At 41.4% G+C, this 16,358-nt stretch overlaps 2 protein-coding genes across 8 annotated transcripts; one reads left to right on the top strand and one right to left on the bottom strand.

Moving 5' to 3' along the window:
- Positions 1–3,679: 3,679 nt before the first annotated feature.
- Positions 3,680–9,310, bottom strand: LOC112873632. 7 transcript variants are annotated; one of them, XR_003224793.1, is made up of 11 exons: positions 8,997–9,310; positions 8,701–8,821; positions 8,472–8,576; positions 8,295–8,371; positions 7,563–7,618; positions 6,950–7,007; positions 6,713–6,823; positions 6,435–6,560; positions 5,371–5,488; positions 4,543–4,638; positions 3,906–4,429 (listed from the first exon to the last, which is right to left on the bottom strand). XR_003224793.1 is itself a non-coding variant. In XM_025936642.1 (10 exons), exons 1-10 carry the CDS (start codon positions 9,176–9,178, stop codon positions 3,984–3,986), a joined length of 957 nt encoding a protein of 318 aa, XP_025792427.1. In that variant the 5' UTR covers positions 9,179–9,310; the 3' UTR covers positions 3,680–3,983. The 7 variants fall into 7 exon arrangements, 1 of the variants encoding a protein (XP_025792427.1); XM_025936642.1 differs by lacking the exons at positions 5,371–5,488; positions 6,713–6,823 and having other exon boundaries at positions 3,680–4,046; positions 4,358–4,429; positions 7,563–7,625; positions 8,301–8,371; XR_003224792.1 differs by lacking the exon at positions 5,371–5,488.
- A 2,957-nt stretch (positions 9,311–12,267) lies between these two features.
- On the top strand, positions 12,268–16,358 carry LOC112875553 (malate dehydrogenase, cytoplasmic). Its single transcript, XM_025939434.1, has 7 exons — positions 12,268–12,423; positions 14,103–14,261; positions 14,357–14,532; positions 15,021–15,298; positions 15,391–15,526; positions 15,610–15,721; positions 16,024–16,358. The coding sequence occupies exons 1-7, from the start codon at positions 12,381–12,383 to the stop codon at positions 16,116–16,118; spliced, it is 999 nt and encodes a 332-aa protein (XP_025795219.1). The 5' UTR covers positions 12,268–12,380; the 3' UTR covers positions 16,119–16,358.

Raw genomic sequence — 16,358 nt, 5'->3', positions numbered from 1 at the left:
AATTATGACGGTATGGAAAACTGAAAGTACTTTCCATGATAATTAGTATACTCTCACCTAACTGCCGTACGTTTATGTCTGTGGTTTGGAACGCCAAGGGCTCGATTTGTATCGTCGTTTATGTTTATTAACCCATTCAAAGCACAACTGCCAATTATTACACCAAAACTGGCTAGTAATGCCCCTATACATTTAGGGCCGTGAACAGGAATATTGGCACAGATGGATTGATGTAGACTGAGCATTTTGTCGTGAGGAAGGGTGGCGAGGTGGCTCCACATCCACGTGGGCTTGACGCGGACCAGCTTGGCAGCAGTTTTGCCCTCACCGGCCAAGCTAGCCATTTTCTCCAAATCACTCTTTCAAATTTTTTAAAGGACATCTATTCTATATACTCCGAGCCACGGCATGTAAATTCAAGTGGTATTGTTTCAACTTTCAGCATATGAAAATCTTAAAAGATTGTGTTCAAATAAAACTTCATTGTAAATGCCGCGCAAATGACGTTGTTATATATGTAAGGTTGTACTAAAATATGTTTTACTATAACATTTACATCCTTATTTCCCTCCGCCTCTTGTTCTTACGGCCTAATTATTTGTTCTGTAGCTTTTTGAATTTTTTCGAACTTTTGGCTTCTAGATGTTGCCTTTTCTGATAAAGTTTTATCTTCTCCCCGCATCAAAAGCTAGAATAGTACTACCTTTCTAAAAATGTAGCTACTTCTAGCATTTCAATTTTATATTATAATATAGTTACTTTTGAGTTTTCAAGTAGGGTTTTTGGTATAAGAGGTCTAAAGTACCTCTCATTGCATGCAAATTAATTATGATATGTAGATCTGCATGCAAGCTAAATAGTAAAGTCATAATTATTCTCTTAATTAGTGCATGATAACTAAAGAAGGGTAATATAGACTTTTATTCTCCATTCTCCATCCTTAATCTGTCTGAAAAATTTTAGAAGTAGTTATATTACGGGATAGATGGAGTACATCTCATCTAGCTTTTATCCTTCTAGTTCACAAGATATTGCTAGTCTTACCACAAGAATTTAATGACATATCGTATTGATGCTTTTTCTCATTTTTATTAAACAAATTGACAACACCTCAAAAGGAAAATCAAATTTGCAAGATGGAACTGAAACTACCTGATGGTAACTTGCAACACCCCGTTTCCGCATGGATGCAGCCGCCTACTTGATGACAATCTCCTCTTTCTTTAGCCCGGCCGGGGCATTTGTTGGGAAGTAGGAACAACTGAGCGCGAATAGAACAGCAGGTCTTGCGTAGATCCTGACACCGGCCAGTTTTAACAAACACTTGCTCCCAACTTACGAGACGCAGCAACAGGACTCTCACAACTTCTATTCCGGTACAGATGCTGCAGCTATATTGTTCTTTTACCATTTCGAGACTGCGTATACACGCCCGGCCGCGTGTTCATCCTGTTTATTCCTGCACAAAAAAATTTTAAAAACACCAGCACGTAGTGACGTGACATGGCAACAACAACGCAACAGCAGTACCTGTGGTTTATTTTTAAATTTGTTTGCTAATTCAGAGGGACGCACTTTTTTTTAAGGACTCTTTAAAAACGTCCCTGTACTTTTGCGAGCGTATGATTCGCTTTTTCTCTGCTGCGTCCATGTGCTTGTGCTTTCGTGCGCCCAGCGCGGCGCTGCGTCCCTGCCTGGCTCCGCTCCGCTCGTCGGAAGGGGACAAGGATTCCGTCACCGCGGTGGGTTCAAGCGCGTAGGACAAGCCGGAAAAGTGGCCGTGGAATTTGCTCGGTTCCAGCGCGACGGCCTCGGTCCCGTTCCCGGGCCGCAGCGCAAGTACCACCCCGGGGCGTTGTTTAGCGTGCGGAAACCGTTCCCTGGAACAAACGGACGCCGGTCAAGAATCTTGGCTTTGGGGTTTCAAAAAAAAAAAAGAAGGCCGGCCTCGAACAGAACACTTGGAGAACATGCTGCTGAATGCTAACATATATTGGTACTGGGAGTGCACTCGCAAAATTACCTCAGTTGTGTACTCAGGTCGAAATTTATTTATGAGCAAACTAGTAACCTTCCTTCTTGTTTTCTTCTCAGTTCTACATGTGCCTTTTGATCTGAGTCCAGAGTTCAGACTTGTGCTCTTTGGGACAAGGATCTTCATGCACTTCTGTTTTAGCCCTTGTAGAGATGAAGTCAATCCTACATTGTCATCATTAATTTTTAGCCTATATAAACCATCTGAATGTTTGCCGGCAACGTTCCTTCTCTTTTATTATTTTTTACATCTATGCCGTGATGTTATATTTTTACACAATGATACCTGGTCATATGGATCCTCGTTTGGACGTGCAAGGAAGAAAGCAATTAGAGGCATTGTACTAAATGCTAAGCCATTAACAGCGAGACGAAATAAACTAAATGCACTATTTGCATTACGAAACACAGGACAGCTTAAAACCCAGAAGATTACACGGTGAAAGACAAAAAAATCCAAGGATAATAAGAAGCTAAAAGTCCCAACATGTATCTCCAATAGTCAAGTAACATCTGTATGCAGACTTCACAAATTAATTGTACTATACACAAGCCATTTCTTCTAAATTAATAATGCTGGGCATGGTCCAACCATGGAGCAAATCAGTGCCGATTCACAAACTTGAGCGCTAGTGCACTACTTCAGTGTTTACAAATAGGCACAAACTTAACACTGCTGAGTACAAACTTAAAAAGACACTGATCCTTGGCATATTAGGCTGCCGCAGAAAGACTTTTTACAAGTTCATCAGTGGAGAACCTCCGTGGCTGCGACTCTGCGAGCAGTGGAAAATACAGCAGCTCCAGTCGTAGCTGCTCCGTTTGATACATTGAGCCCTCAAACAGTGACTGTATCTGTATGGCTCCCAACGATGCAAATACCACTATACCCTTGGACTTAAAGTTTTAGATTAGTTATTGGTACACAAATATTAGGTTCCAACTCATAACTTAAGCTCCTTTTAAGAGGTTCCTTTTATTTATTTTCCATCGGATCGAGACTTGTAAATACCTATAATTATTCCCAAGCACCGTAAAATTCCTCCTATTTTAAAAATTTTCAATTTTCATATACACAGTATATTTTCGGAGTAATAGTTAATCCAAGTTTTAATATGTTTACAACATACAACCCAAAATGTAGATTTTCTTTAAACAGCTTTTACTTGCTAATTTCTTTTTTTAGAAACGAAATGGCAGGAGAGTTACCTGTTGTATTAAAAAAAGAAGGAAGACCAAGATGGCCGGCACATAGTTACGAGTAACATCGCTGCTGTAGCTTTGCCTACTAATCTTGCAATATATTTATAAGCCATAACAAAATAGAATAATGTACACACAACGTAACTGCTAATCCAAGTTGATACCTTCATAGCTATCAGCCGAAATGATCACTTTCTTATATGATGCCGATTATCAAAGCAAATCACATTGCAATTGCAGGGCTCTAGATCGGACCAGCAGGTTGGCCAAGTGAAAACTCAAACCACATCATTTCAATATTATCATTAGCCCCTACTGGTGAGGCAACACCGCTTGGGTCCATGATAGAACCAAAAGCTAATCGGGACTACACCACAAGAAAGGTTACCATTGCACTACAACCGATCAGCAAAAGCGACAGCCAGCCAATCAACAGGACAGGTTGTACAAGACCCCCTCATCGATTAAGAACTCGTCAACACAAAGCAACAGTTTAATTACATTAAATAACACACCCATATCCCGTGAACCCCTGAAAATTTTTAGCTGGATGACACTGCGGTCTTTCTATACCTTCTATTAACAGTGTTAAAAAAACCCTGTTAGTAGCTGACTCGTAGCATAATTTCACTTCCTCCAATCATTTGATAGCAACATCTGATCTCTGCCTGCAAAATTTTCCAGATCTGGGGTGGATAGGCTGGTGTCATTTATCAAGCATGTCTTTTCAAGTCCGGCACCAATTGCTATCGGTAGTATGAAGCTAAGATGCAAAGCAGAATGGATGAAGCTGTAGTCACAATCAACTCCTGGAATGAGATACTGCGAATTAGTTTTACTGTTCCTGAAAGCAGCATATGACAACTGAAAGCAGCACCAGGATTCATTTTGCAATGATCCATGACTTGTTTTCCACTGGAAAAGCAGCATCCACTTATAGTAGTGGCCTTTCTGTGTCAGTAAAAAGATTGAAAAGTTGACAGTTTATAGTTCCTGCTAAACTACCAACAAACTGTCCAAAAAGGAATAGTCAGAGAGTGGTATCTAAGAATACAGAGCATGCTTGTTGATCCATACGATGCAGCATTTGATATGCAGCAGAATACAAGTCATATCATACCTGAAAATTGTAAACAACAGATGGGATATATTCTCCAAGGAACTGTGAAAAATTCGCAAGCCCAGTATAGCCCTGAAATTATTAGCACCAGGAAACCCAGAAGCAGTTAATTGAGCTAGAAAAGTAGCTCATGATAACTTTACACAACGCACTTAAGTAGGATTGCATTTGAATAGTTCACTGACCAGGGATGCGGCAAGTATTGATCCAAGCACCAAACCCAAACTACGTAGCACTCGTCCTGCCATATGTATACCCGGACCTTCGACCTCACCATATGCCTGCCAGAATTATCATAAAAGGGTACTAAATTCAATCACTGGGCAAATGAAGTCCATGGTGATTGAAAAGTGAACAGAGCAAGGGCCAGTATGGTTTGTCACACCTAACCTTGGGTGTTACCACGTTAGCCACACTTGTGGCTTGCTTAACTTTGTGGCAAAGTGAACATGTTTAGTAGCCATGCCAAAGGTTAGCTGTGCCAAATTTTTCGTAGTGGGTGTTTGGTGTGCTTCCGCACATGTTTGGCTAAAATTCGCACTAGCTGTTTGGTTTCTAGCTAAAGCTAGTGAACGGCACCCATATTACAAAGTGGTGAGATTACCTCTCTCAGTGTGAAGTAGTTTCTTTAGAGAAGCATAGATCCATTAACTGAATCGCATAAATGCACAGGCATTTTCATTGCACAATGCGGGGAAAGAAAAATGTGCTGGTAGTAAGATTTTGGGTCATTATTTGTAGACCACTGGAATCAATAAAACCTGCCCTAAAATGAGTCGGCTGTTTGGTTTAGCTCTTCCAAAATCCAAACCTGGGGGAGAATAAGCTGTTCAAATTTTAATTTGTTTTTGAATCAGGGAACTGAAAAGGTAGGCCACTTCCTCAGGAACATAGATTCTACTGATACATGCCCAAGCAACTAGCTCGTGCTGACCCTTGCTATGAACACCTTGGACAATGGGTGCAAGGTGCATGGTGAACTTCAGAGAGGACATGCAGGAGTGGTTGCGTACAGAGAGAGAAGCAAAACAAGACACCAGATCCTGAAGAGAGTCTTGCAGTTGCAGCAGCTGGCAGTTTGGCAATGTCTTTTGCCACCACACTGGTGGTGAGATTTTGTATGGCAAAGCTCTGAAAATCTTGCATAACACCGTGGCAGCCTATAGTTAGTAAGGAACCAAACAACTGCCTAAGGAGTTTTGGCATGCTTATAAACTTAAATAGGGAAACAAACAAGCCTGATCCAATCTGCGGACAGCATCTCCTTGTTCATAGTCTAAGGCATCATATATTCAAACGTGGTGCAGAGCAGCCTTTTCTAATTAGAAGTATAGCCTGGCTGCAATTATTCGGGTCCCTACTATCTATCTTGAAATCAGTTACGGATCCATCAAGCTCAGCATCAAGGTTAGGAAGTAGTGAACTAGTAACCAGTGAGCTTTTTTTAAAAAAAATGACCTACCTTTATGCACACAACAAATAAATTTTTAGACCTATCACCAAAAGCAAAGAAAAGAAACCATACTACAGCCCCACCTAGCCAGTAGCCACCCTGTCACCTTAGGGCCTTTGTTTCAGCTTCTATGGGTAGAGCTTTTCCAAAAGCTGGCATTTTAGAAAAGCTCCTCCAGACCAGCTTCTGGGCTTCTCAGCTTTTATAGTAGTAATGCCAGTTTTTGCAAGCTTGTGGCATCATGCTGGTTGTTTGTATTATATCTGAACTTCTGGCTTCTAAGAAGCCAAAGCCTCAATAGAAGTTGAAACAAACAGGACCTTAAAGTGATTTTGTTTGTATTATATCTGAACTACCATGAGTTGAAAATAAAAAACCAAGCCAATAGCACGCTCAGAAGCCAAAGCCAGCAGAAGCTCAAACAAGCAGGCCTTAAAGTGATTTTATTTGTGTTATTTCTGAACTACTATGAATTAAAAATAAAATCTGAGCCAATAGAAGCCAGCATTCCATATAAATGTAGAAAGTAAAAAAAATATGAAAATTAAACTTAGGAAACTGCCTCGTATGGAAACATTTACATGTATAAATTTAGAACTGCCTTGTGTCCAGAAATAGGCTCACATTATATATGGGAGCAATAGCTGGTTCTGTAACCTTCAGCTTCTCCAGTATTCTGTAGAAATATGCGAAACACAGGAACTGTAAGGGCTTCCAATCTGCATGTCCCAGAGTAGATATACACATGATCTGCAACAAAAGGCGCAACAAAATTAGGGCAAACTACAAGTTATTTCAACATTTGTTGTATAGAATTATAAAAGTATAAATGATCATCACTACATGCAATAGATAAGCACGCATGCTAATCGACTTGCTCATTTTGAAGAATGGTACTTTACCTAGCTACAAGTGCAGAAACCATATATATGTCCGGTAAAATGATAAGATACTCCAAGTAGTACTGAAGTTTGAATTGCTTTCCTTTAAGTTCTTTTCAAGGTAATGCTTTTCTGCATATGGCAGTGTGGCGTACAGTTGCTCTTATGATAGGTTCATAAGCTTTATTTTGAATAAAAATCAATGAATTAGCGTCTGTGAAGTATTTAGGAATTCAAGATTTTAGAATAATTTCTTACAAACGCCGCTGATATTGCCATATTTATGCGCAGGTCCTTTACAGTGGATCTTGAGTATCTGTACAAAGGCAAAGAAGATTGTAACATAATAATTCAAGAGCATCAGCCAAATTATCAATTGTTTTTAATGAACCTATTTTTCTTGCAGTATATTTCCTTTTATACGGTATCATTTTATCAGTGGGGGTCCTACCTTACATTTTCCGCAAAAAGAAAAAAGGAATGATATGAAGACTTCAGTGTATAGCAATGTGAACGACCAGCTGTTATCTTGCACTTAATTCAGATAAGATTTGTTTGCAGGAACTGATGTTTTTATAGATAATTGCTATAAATTATTCATAATTTTTTTCTTGAACACGCAGGAGATCTGCATATCTTTATATTAGAGAGAGAGCATTCGGACCCTAAGATAAGCAACCCTATCACCTCAAAAGATGAGGCTTGGGTAGGTTGCAATATAGAATTTTTTTTTTGTAATGCAACCAGAAAAGTCCTAGCCTTATATGATGGTGGGTGCATCATTGCAAATCGAAGAGTACATGGATTATCTGAACAAATATATTAAATATGGAAGATAGGTTCAGTTACAATGAATTGAAAAGGAAAATACCTAGGTCCCCAAGGAACTATTGGTTGATAATCAGCATATCTGATATCCTTTGAAACCTGAATCAGGAAACATAAAAAAATATCAAAAATGTAGATGAGGTAGCCAAGAGGCTTTGATGTTGTTCCACAACTGTCATTCTTAGAAAGCAGCACACATCTCCAAGATTCCAGCCCAATCGAGTAATACCGTACAACATATAATTCTCCGCAAACATCATGCTAAATTAATCACAGTTGTACAGAATAGTATTGGGTGGTCCTGACAGTATTCCATTAATAAAGTGCGCAAATGTAACAATTGAATGATTAAATCTTCTTGTTAATGCAATGGGCATGCAGTTCTCCTGCGTGTTCAAGAAGAATGCTAAAATTAATCATGAGGCTGACAACAGGGCATGGGTTTCTTGGCTGTCTTGCGATGCACCATTTCAGACTATGCAGCTCATCCAATCTATTGGCATAAAGATCAACACATAGATTGGCTACAGGAAATGAGGAAAACATAAACTCATCTAGGATATCACAGACGACTGGCAGTTTGGCAGCACTACTTCGCCTTCGTTTTAAAGTATGCAAATGTCATATCTAAGTGAATACGTGAAAAACAGCACGAGTCTGTACAAACACTAATATGAACATCATACCACATATCCAGATTTCAAAAGTAAGTCATGCAAACAATTGGCGATTGAGTGGCATAAATTTTAACAACAGCAAGTCCATAGAACTAAACTGGCTCGACGTATATGTCACCCCTTTCTTCTGATTCAGCAGCTGATCCATCATTAGCATATCGTAAGCCCTCTCCAACTGAAATCCAAAGAACTTCATCAGTCATCACTTATCGATAAACCACCATCACTGAGGCACAACTAATACAAACCAGCAAAACACCAAAGCCCAAAATTACTTTCAGCAGGTACTCCCGATCGCAGGTGCTCTCTGCATCCTTTCGCTTCCTCTTGAAAACCATCTTCACCCGGTCGAACCCATCAAGCCGACTGATCCCCAAAATCTAACAACAGGGATCGCCAATTAGGCACTTACAATAGGATCACATCCGAATTCCTGGATAGTGGATAGCACAGAATGCAGGTCCTAAGCATGAACACATCCACCTGCAAGCTGACCAGCTCTACCTCATATGGGTTGTCAATCTCCCCAGCGCCAAACTCCGGGCTCCCTGCCGCAGATGCTACCGCAACAACACCTCCATGGCGCCTTCTGGGCATCACATCAGACCTTTTGTCCATCGCAATTCTGCGCAAATTTGCAATCGTGAAAATTGAGATAAAAGGAAACCCCACCGACAAGCTACCAAAGCACAACAAGATAAGAACATCACCAATCGCCGAACAAGCGTCTGCCTAATCCATAGAGGAAAAAAAGTCGAATGGCTACATGAGCGCTGCTAAAACGGACGCCTAGTGATTACCGTTTAGAGCGCATGGCGAGGCGAGGGACTCGAGGAGACAAGAAGGCCAAGCGCGGAGAGAAGGACGGCGAGGAGGAGAGGATCAGATTGCGGGGGCTGAAGGGGAACGACGCGGCACCCCTCATCGCCGACATTTTGGGGCCGGTGATTGTGGCGGCCGCGACCGCCTGCGTCGTCGCCATCGGTGTGTCGGTGATTGTGGCGGGTGAGGAGGGCTAGCGGTGGAAGCGGAGGCAACGAGGTGGTGGTGGTGCTGACGCCATGGAGCCGGGGGGCGAGGTGCTCCTGTCCGCCTGGTCGGTGGGAAAACTCCCCCTTCCCCTTCCACTCTTTACATGCAACAAGTCAAAATAAATTTTATAACATCATATGGAATACAAGTTTAAAAAAGTCGTAATTACTAAATTAAGCATTCAAATTAAGATATAATTACATTGATGTGTTTTTTATGATAGAATCTTTAAAACAAGACTATACTCGATTATGTTTAGATGATTTTTCATAAAAATATTTTCCTGTGGAGGTGGAACAATTGATTTATTTAGAACATTGCTAAAGTGATAAAAAATATGTACTCGGAACAAGCTATGAAAACTTGTGGGAAAAAATACGCATAGGGAACAAGTCATAGAACTCAAGAAATGAAAAATGTACTCATGAAACAAACTATAGGACCCTTGGAAAAAAATATATGCACAAGGAACAAATCGTAGAATTTTGGGGAAAATATATATAAAATATTCTTGCATAACAGAAAAACTTACACAAACAACAAATTATGGGACTCGTGGACTAGTGCAACCAATCATACAACAAAAATTTAGATCAAACTCTAGATGGTTCGAATTTTGCTCGACCTTTATTGAAAAATACAATATAGAAACTATATAACATAAAATGGGAAAATCGGAGAAGAAAAGACAAGCAAAATAAAGAAAAAATACTAAAGCTACAACACCTAAACATGTTGCATGGGCTGAAATCACACATTATCTTCTTAATTAAATGTGCGTGGGCTACCTAAATGGACAATGGATCAGTTTTACTGGATAAAATGATTCGGGGATTCTATCAGGAGCTATTAAGAGTTATACATGTGACTAGCAGTTAAGATGTCATGCAGTTATATTTTTTAAAACCGTATATTTAAATCAAAATTCAAGTGCACCACTGTGTTCCTTGCGATGAAATCTTCAAAACAGGATAACACTTGGGTGATTTTCTTGAAATATTTTTCTGAATGCGGAACAATCTTTTTAAGTTGGAATATTAAAAAAATATTCCGCCTTACGTGATGATTTGACTAGCAGCGTTGGAAAAATAACAATGGCGAGATTAATAGACCATGCGATTTGGGGCTTCTATTTCTGTGTTTTCATAAAAGCAAATGGGCTTTGCTATATACCATATGGGCTTCTTGGGCTTTCGAATTCTAGTTAGTATTTTTCTTTTTTCCCCTTTGTTTTGCTGCTAGGACTTTGTGCCTTTTGGGCTAGGCAAAATTACATCGCAGCTAGCACAAAAAAAAGAAAGAAAACTAATGAGGTGGCACAGGGTCGGACAGACACGAGTGAAGCTCTTTGTACACGGTTTTTTATTGGTCCAACCGGTCAGATCGCCAATCCAGTCTGGTCCTTGTCCAGGCCCACTAGGCAACGTTAAGCTTAAGCAAGGAAAAGCTAGTTGCATAAGTAGTCCTTCCTGGAAGAAAATAACATCCTTGCGGCCTTGCCTATATTTTCCAAATTCAAAATAAACAAATATGTTGCTTTGTTTTTAAGGGTTGGGTATGAAAAACATGCCCTGATACTTGTGCGGCTTATCTTCAGAATGTTGTAACACCATGCATGGAGGGTTGGCACACTTTGTGCCTAAAAAGCTTCTCTTCCTCCACCGACCAATCACCAATACCATCATCAAAATCTTTGTACATAACTCATTTTCAACTCCTAACACTATGGTTGTTTCCTCCAAATTTCTCCCCTACCGTTTCAGCTAGCGAGTTTTGCCTCGAATAAAAAGGCGAAAGTACAACCGAGGTAGGTGGTGTACAAGATAAGATGAATATAGTAGAATGATGGTGTGTCAAGGTGCCAGGATGCTACCACAATCCATTGTCAGCAAAGGGGAAGAAGGTGAGGGAGATTTGTAGAATGAAATATTTTATCATAGCCTTGGACGATTTCACCTTTTGTGGTGAATATTTTCTTCAATGAGCTTAAAAGGTCATTGGTTTACATAGAAGCTTGCTACAATGATATCGAGCACCGGGGGTTGCTATAAAATGATGCTATCAGATCAACCATGACTCCGTGAGCTTGGCCAAGGGTGTATAGAACTTTGCTAGTAATCGTCTTTTTCTTTATTTACAAGTGAATTGGACTTCTGTTTTTGAAAAAATTGTGTAGATCAAATTTATTCTGTATTTGAAAAAAAAATAAGGCTACACGTTACATTAAAATCACGAACCACGACAAAGGTAGATGCATTAATTAAGCGTTAGTAGCAGAAGATCAGTCTTTTGAAACTTAGCTGCTGAAAAGACAGTGCACATAGTTCCTCTAATGTACACAATAATTGCAATAGTTGTGAAAGACATTTAATCTAGATGATTCAGTATGATTTCACATGAGATGCACGATTATGACAATGACATATCGTCTATGTTAGCCACAGTCCAAGCATTAGCTGCTGGAACTGGGCCAGATGCACATGCCTTTTAGATCAGAGATTATTCTTTTTGATAGGTTTTAGATCTCGGAGTGTGGATAACCAAACACGGCTGGCCACGGATGCCATGGTTAGCTATCGGTTTATCACCACTGCCACCCTGAAGAGTGGCATCTTCTACACGCCACGCTTCGGGAGAAGCATCTTCTTCTCGACAACGATGATGTGGCAGCAAAGCTTCGGCCCTGTTCACTGTAAAACAAATTCGCAAGAAAACTGCAGGACCCAGTTGGCCCAAAAAGCCATGCTGTCCAACTGACAGCGGGTCCCACCCGCCGCTCCCTCGTGTAACGTTCGTCTAGATCTCATCGCCGAAGCCGTGGGCGGCCAACGGCGTCATGGCGTCACGTACACTTCTCGCAAGCTGCAAGCCGCTTGCCCAGGGCCCACCAACGAAACAGAAAGCACATCGTCACACTGACGCCGGGCCCCAACTACGTTGGGGCCTACTGTCAGCGACGGATTAGCTGTTGATCTCACGATCGAAGCTGGTGGCAACGGATTCCCGACGCTCCCCGTCACAGCGACGTTGTTAAATAGTGGCCAGCCATTCTCTTGGCTATCCCGTAGTCACCGCCTCCTCCAAAGTCACTCCCAAACCCCCGCTTCCAGTACCTTCTCGAAGCTCCTCCGTCGCCGCCTCCACCCGCTCCGATGGCGAAGGAACCGATGCGCGTGCTCGTCACCGGCGCCGCAGGTACTGCGCCGAGCCCTTCTCCCCGATCCGCGTAGTACCCGGTGTCGCCTTTGTCCTGGCCGGCTCGGATCTGGCCCAGTGCGCACGAGCCCCATTCGATCCAGTGGGGTTTGGACTTCAGAGTGAGCCAAACTCGCTGGATCTCGTTTTTCTGTCGCTTGATCTGATGGGGTTTAGGGATTTAGTGTTGACGTGTAGATTTGACCAGTGGAAGAGCTCACTAAGTCACTATCACTGGCCTTGGTCAGCTTGTGGAATTTGGCCGAAACCTGCAGCGGTGCTAGCCCGATCTGATGAGTTGTTGTGCTTGGTGGGTAGATCTCTTGGCAGGCACCTGATATGATGTGGTTTAGCGCTTCTAGGGTCAAGCTAGCTTGTTGAACTGCTTACTCTGATAGTTTGATCTCAGAGCTGCAATCTGTATTGGAGCCTTTTTGAGGGTTCTAGCGAAGGTTTCGGGATAGTAGCATGGTATGATGTGGTTTAGTGGTTGGTGAGTGAGTGGTTACACCAAACAAGTGGATTTGATGATTACATCCTATCAGATGATCTGGTGGGACTTATGTTATGGATCTAGTTACTGCATGGGGTTTGCATGCTAAAACTTCATGAATACGGCCTGTGTGATATAATCAGTGCCCTGACTGATGTAACATTTAAATATGTAATAATCATGTAATTGACTCAGTCGATCTGCCATAAATATTCTGTAGGTGTAGGCATCCAAGCTGCATTTCTTTAGGCCCTAGAATTGCCTCCACCAAAAGTCAGTCATGTCTAATTGTTTGTCAATGCCTTATCTTGCCCATTCAGTTGTTGCATGATAGCCAAGTTCGTGCATTTCCATTATCATAACAACTGGGGCAGCCAAAATTTTATTAGATCTGCTACTTATCCAGTTTTTAGGTTATGTATAGCATTAGTAATACAATTGCAGACATGATGGAGCTATTCTGATATGCATCTAAACCACAATACATCTTTTCATCAATTATTGTCTGCTGCCCATGTTGGCCTTCATGGTATTTGAGCTTGTGTCCAATGCATATTTACTTTTGAGTTCCACATGATTATATCAACAGTGATAGGGACCCTTTTTCTCCTCACATCTGCTCAGATACCTTGTTGGATGGTATTAGCAGCATTAAATGGTTGTCATATTGCTCTAAAGATGTATCAACAATAAGTATGTTTGTAGTAGGGATATTGATATATTCATTTGGTTTTGTGGCCTCTTGTTCATGAAAATACTGTAAGATGTGCAGTTAGGACTAGGTGAAGCCAGCTGGGGGTAATGCTACCTTTCTTCTAGCAACCCCTGGTATTGAGAAAACTGGAAATGAATTGGCTAGGCGCAATCTATCAACTAATGGAAACCTGATGAAAGCAGGGGTTAAGTGAAACTAACGGGAATCTTAGGGTTTTGAGTGAATTTTCCATTCGAACAACAGTTTAATTTTTATGAAAGGGTCCCACATAATATCATCTGTAAAAGTTGTTTTCTGGAAACCAAGTAGAGATGAACACATTTTATTTCTGTGTTAGGATTACATATTCATTCTCACTGTTGCCATAGTAAAAGCAATTTGCACAAAGGGACATTTGAACAGTAGTCTTTCTCTAGGTTTCCGCTAATCTTTACGAAACAATGTGAGCTAATTTGTATTTTTGTTGGATAGGACAAATCGGATATGCGCTTGTTCCAATGATTGCTAGAGGAGTTATGCTTGGCGCAGACCAACCTGTTATTCTGCACATGCTTGACATTCCGCCAGCGGCTGAAGCTCTTAATGGTGTTAAGATGGAGTTGGTTGATGCCGCATTTCCTCTTCTTAAGGGTAAGCTGATTCGCTTTCATAGTTCTTTTGAGAAGTGCTTCCTCTTCTATGTGAATTATCTTTATTGCTGGTGTTTAAATGTTGGTAAACTATAGGAGTTGTTGCAACAACTGATGTTGTGGAGGCCTGCACTGGCGTGAATGTTGCGGTCATGGTTGGTGGATTCCCCAGGAAGGAGGGAATGGAAAGGAAGGATGTTATGTCAAAAAATGTTTCAATCTACAAAGCTCAAGCATCTGCCCTCGAAGCCCATGCTGCCCCCAACTGCAAGGTATAGGCTGCAGCATATATATACCTTCCTATTTTTAAGTAGCTGTCATCATGCACTCAATTTCATCAAAGGTGGTGATACACTGCCATCACCTTAAAATATTTTAGTAGCTGTTATCATGCACTCGAATTTGTAGGTGGTGAAAGACTGTCATCAATCACTCAGTTCAGTGATTTAGGTGGTCCACTTCTAAAAAAAAATCTGAAACTACCAGAGGGTGCGTTATCAATTTGAACCGTTGTCATCATGCACTTGGTTTAGTCATCTGGGTGGTGATACATTCATAGTGCATTCTCTGGCCACTATGAAATGGGCTTGCCCTATTTTTTGAGTTTGCATGCTTCACACAAGGATCCTCAACAAAATGTGAAATCAAATGATATATCTAAATTTCAATTGTTTTGTACCCTTGGTTTTTGGAGAAGTCAGGTCTGCTTTATTATGTTTCTTTGATGTTTCCATCCGTTGATTTACAAACTGCTCTGCAGGTTTTGGTTGTTGCCAACCCAGCAAACACTAATGCTCTTATCTTGAAAGAATTTGCTCCATCTATCCCTGAGAGGAATGTTACTTGCTTGACCCGCCTGGACCACAACAGGGCTCTTGGCCAGATTTCTGAGAGGCTTAATGTCCAAGTCAGTGACGTGAAGAATGTTATTATCTGGGGTAACCACTCGTCCACTCAGTACCCTGATGTTAACCATGCCACAGTGAAGACTTCCAGTGGAGAGAAGCCTGTTCGTGAACTTGTTGCTGATGATGCATGGTAAGTCAGAAATGCTACAGTTACTAAATATTGGTGTCTGTTTCTATTTTGCTGGCAGATAGGAACTGATGGGTCACCCTTCATTTTAACAGGCTTAATGGGGAATTCATCACAACCGTCCAGCAGCGTGGTGCTGCAATCATCAAGGCAAGAAAGCTCTCCAGTGCCCTTTCTGCTGCCAGCTCTGCTTGTGACCACATTCGTGATTGGGTTCTTGGAACCCCTGAGGTTAGCTTTGATGCCTTGGACCTCTCGTTTCTATTGGTTTTAAGTGTACACTAGTATCAACGCCTTCAATTACATGGTTGTAGGGAACATATGTTTCCATGGGTGTATACTCCGATGGTTCGTACGGTGTGCCTGCTGGACTGATCTACTCATTCCCAGTAACATGCAGCGGTGGTGAATGGAAAATCGTTCAAGGTATGATGATTGATGTTGAATTGTTTGGTGCCTTGTTCTTCTGTAAAGTATATTTCTAGTTTCTTTGTCATGGATAGCTAGATCATGTAGTTTCGTCCCTTGCTTTTGTTGTCTGAAAGGCTGCATGCATGTGTAATTATGGAGGATTTAGAGGAGGAGGGAGAGGGGGGGGGGACTGGCTGTTCTACTCACTAGAAAGTAGCTATGCTGTTTTTTTTTTCTTCCCGTAAATTACAATGCATCTTGCTTCCTAGAATTGCCATATTCCAACTTGTCTGATGTGTTTTATCTTGTCATGATAGGCCTTCCCATCGACGAGTTCTCGAGGAAGAAGATGGACGCGACCGCCCAGGAGCTGTCCGAGGAGAAGGCGCTTGCTTACTCATGCCTCGAGTAAACTCCACCCATACTCAGAGAGAGCAATTGCTGCTCCTGTGTTTTGAATAAAAGAAACTCCAGCGTCGTTCATAGATTCTCTCACTCAGAACTGCTGCCCATCGGCGGTGCAGGTCGCTGGCTTCGCCCAGCGTGTATGAGGCTTGTAGCCCTTTTTGCCTGATGATCTGCAGGACATTTATTGAAACTTGCAATTGAACCTCTTGACCATCTGATGGAAGTGGAACCGTAGTTTTGTTTC

This window comes from Panicum hallii, chromosome 9, assembly GCF_002211085.1.
Source record: "Panicum hallii strain FIL2 chromosome 9, PHallii_v3.1, whole genome shotgun sequence".
NCBI lineage: Eukaryota > Viridiplantae > Streptophyta > Magnoliopsida > Poales > Poaceae > Panicum > Panicum hallii.
Note: the sequence above shows the minus strand (reverse complement) of the source record. Positions and strands in the feature narration are given on the sequence as shown.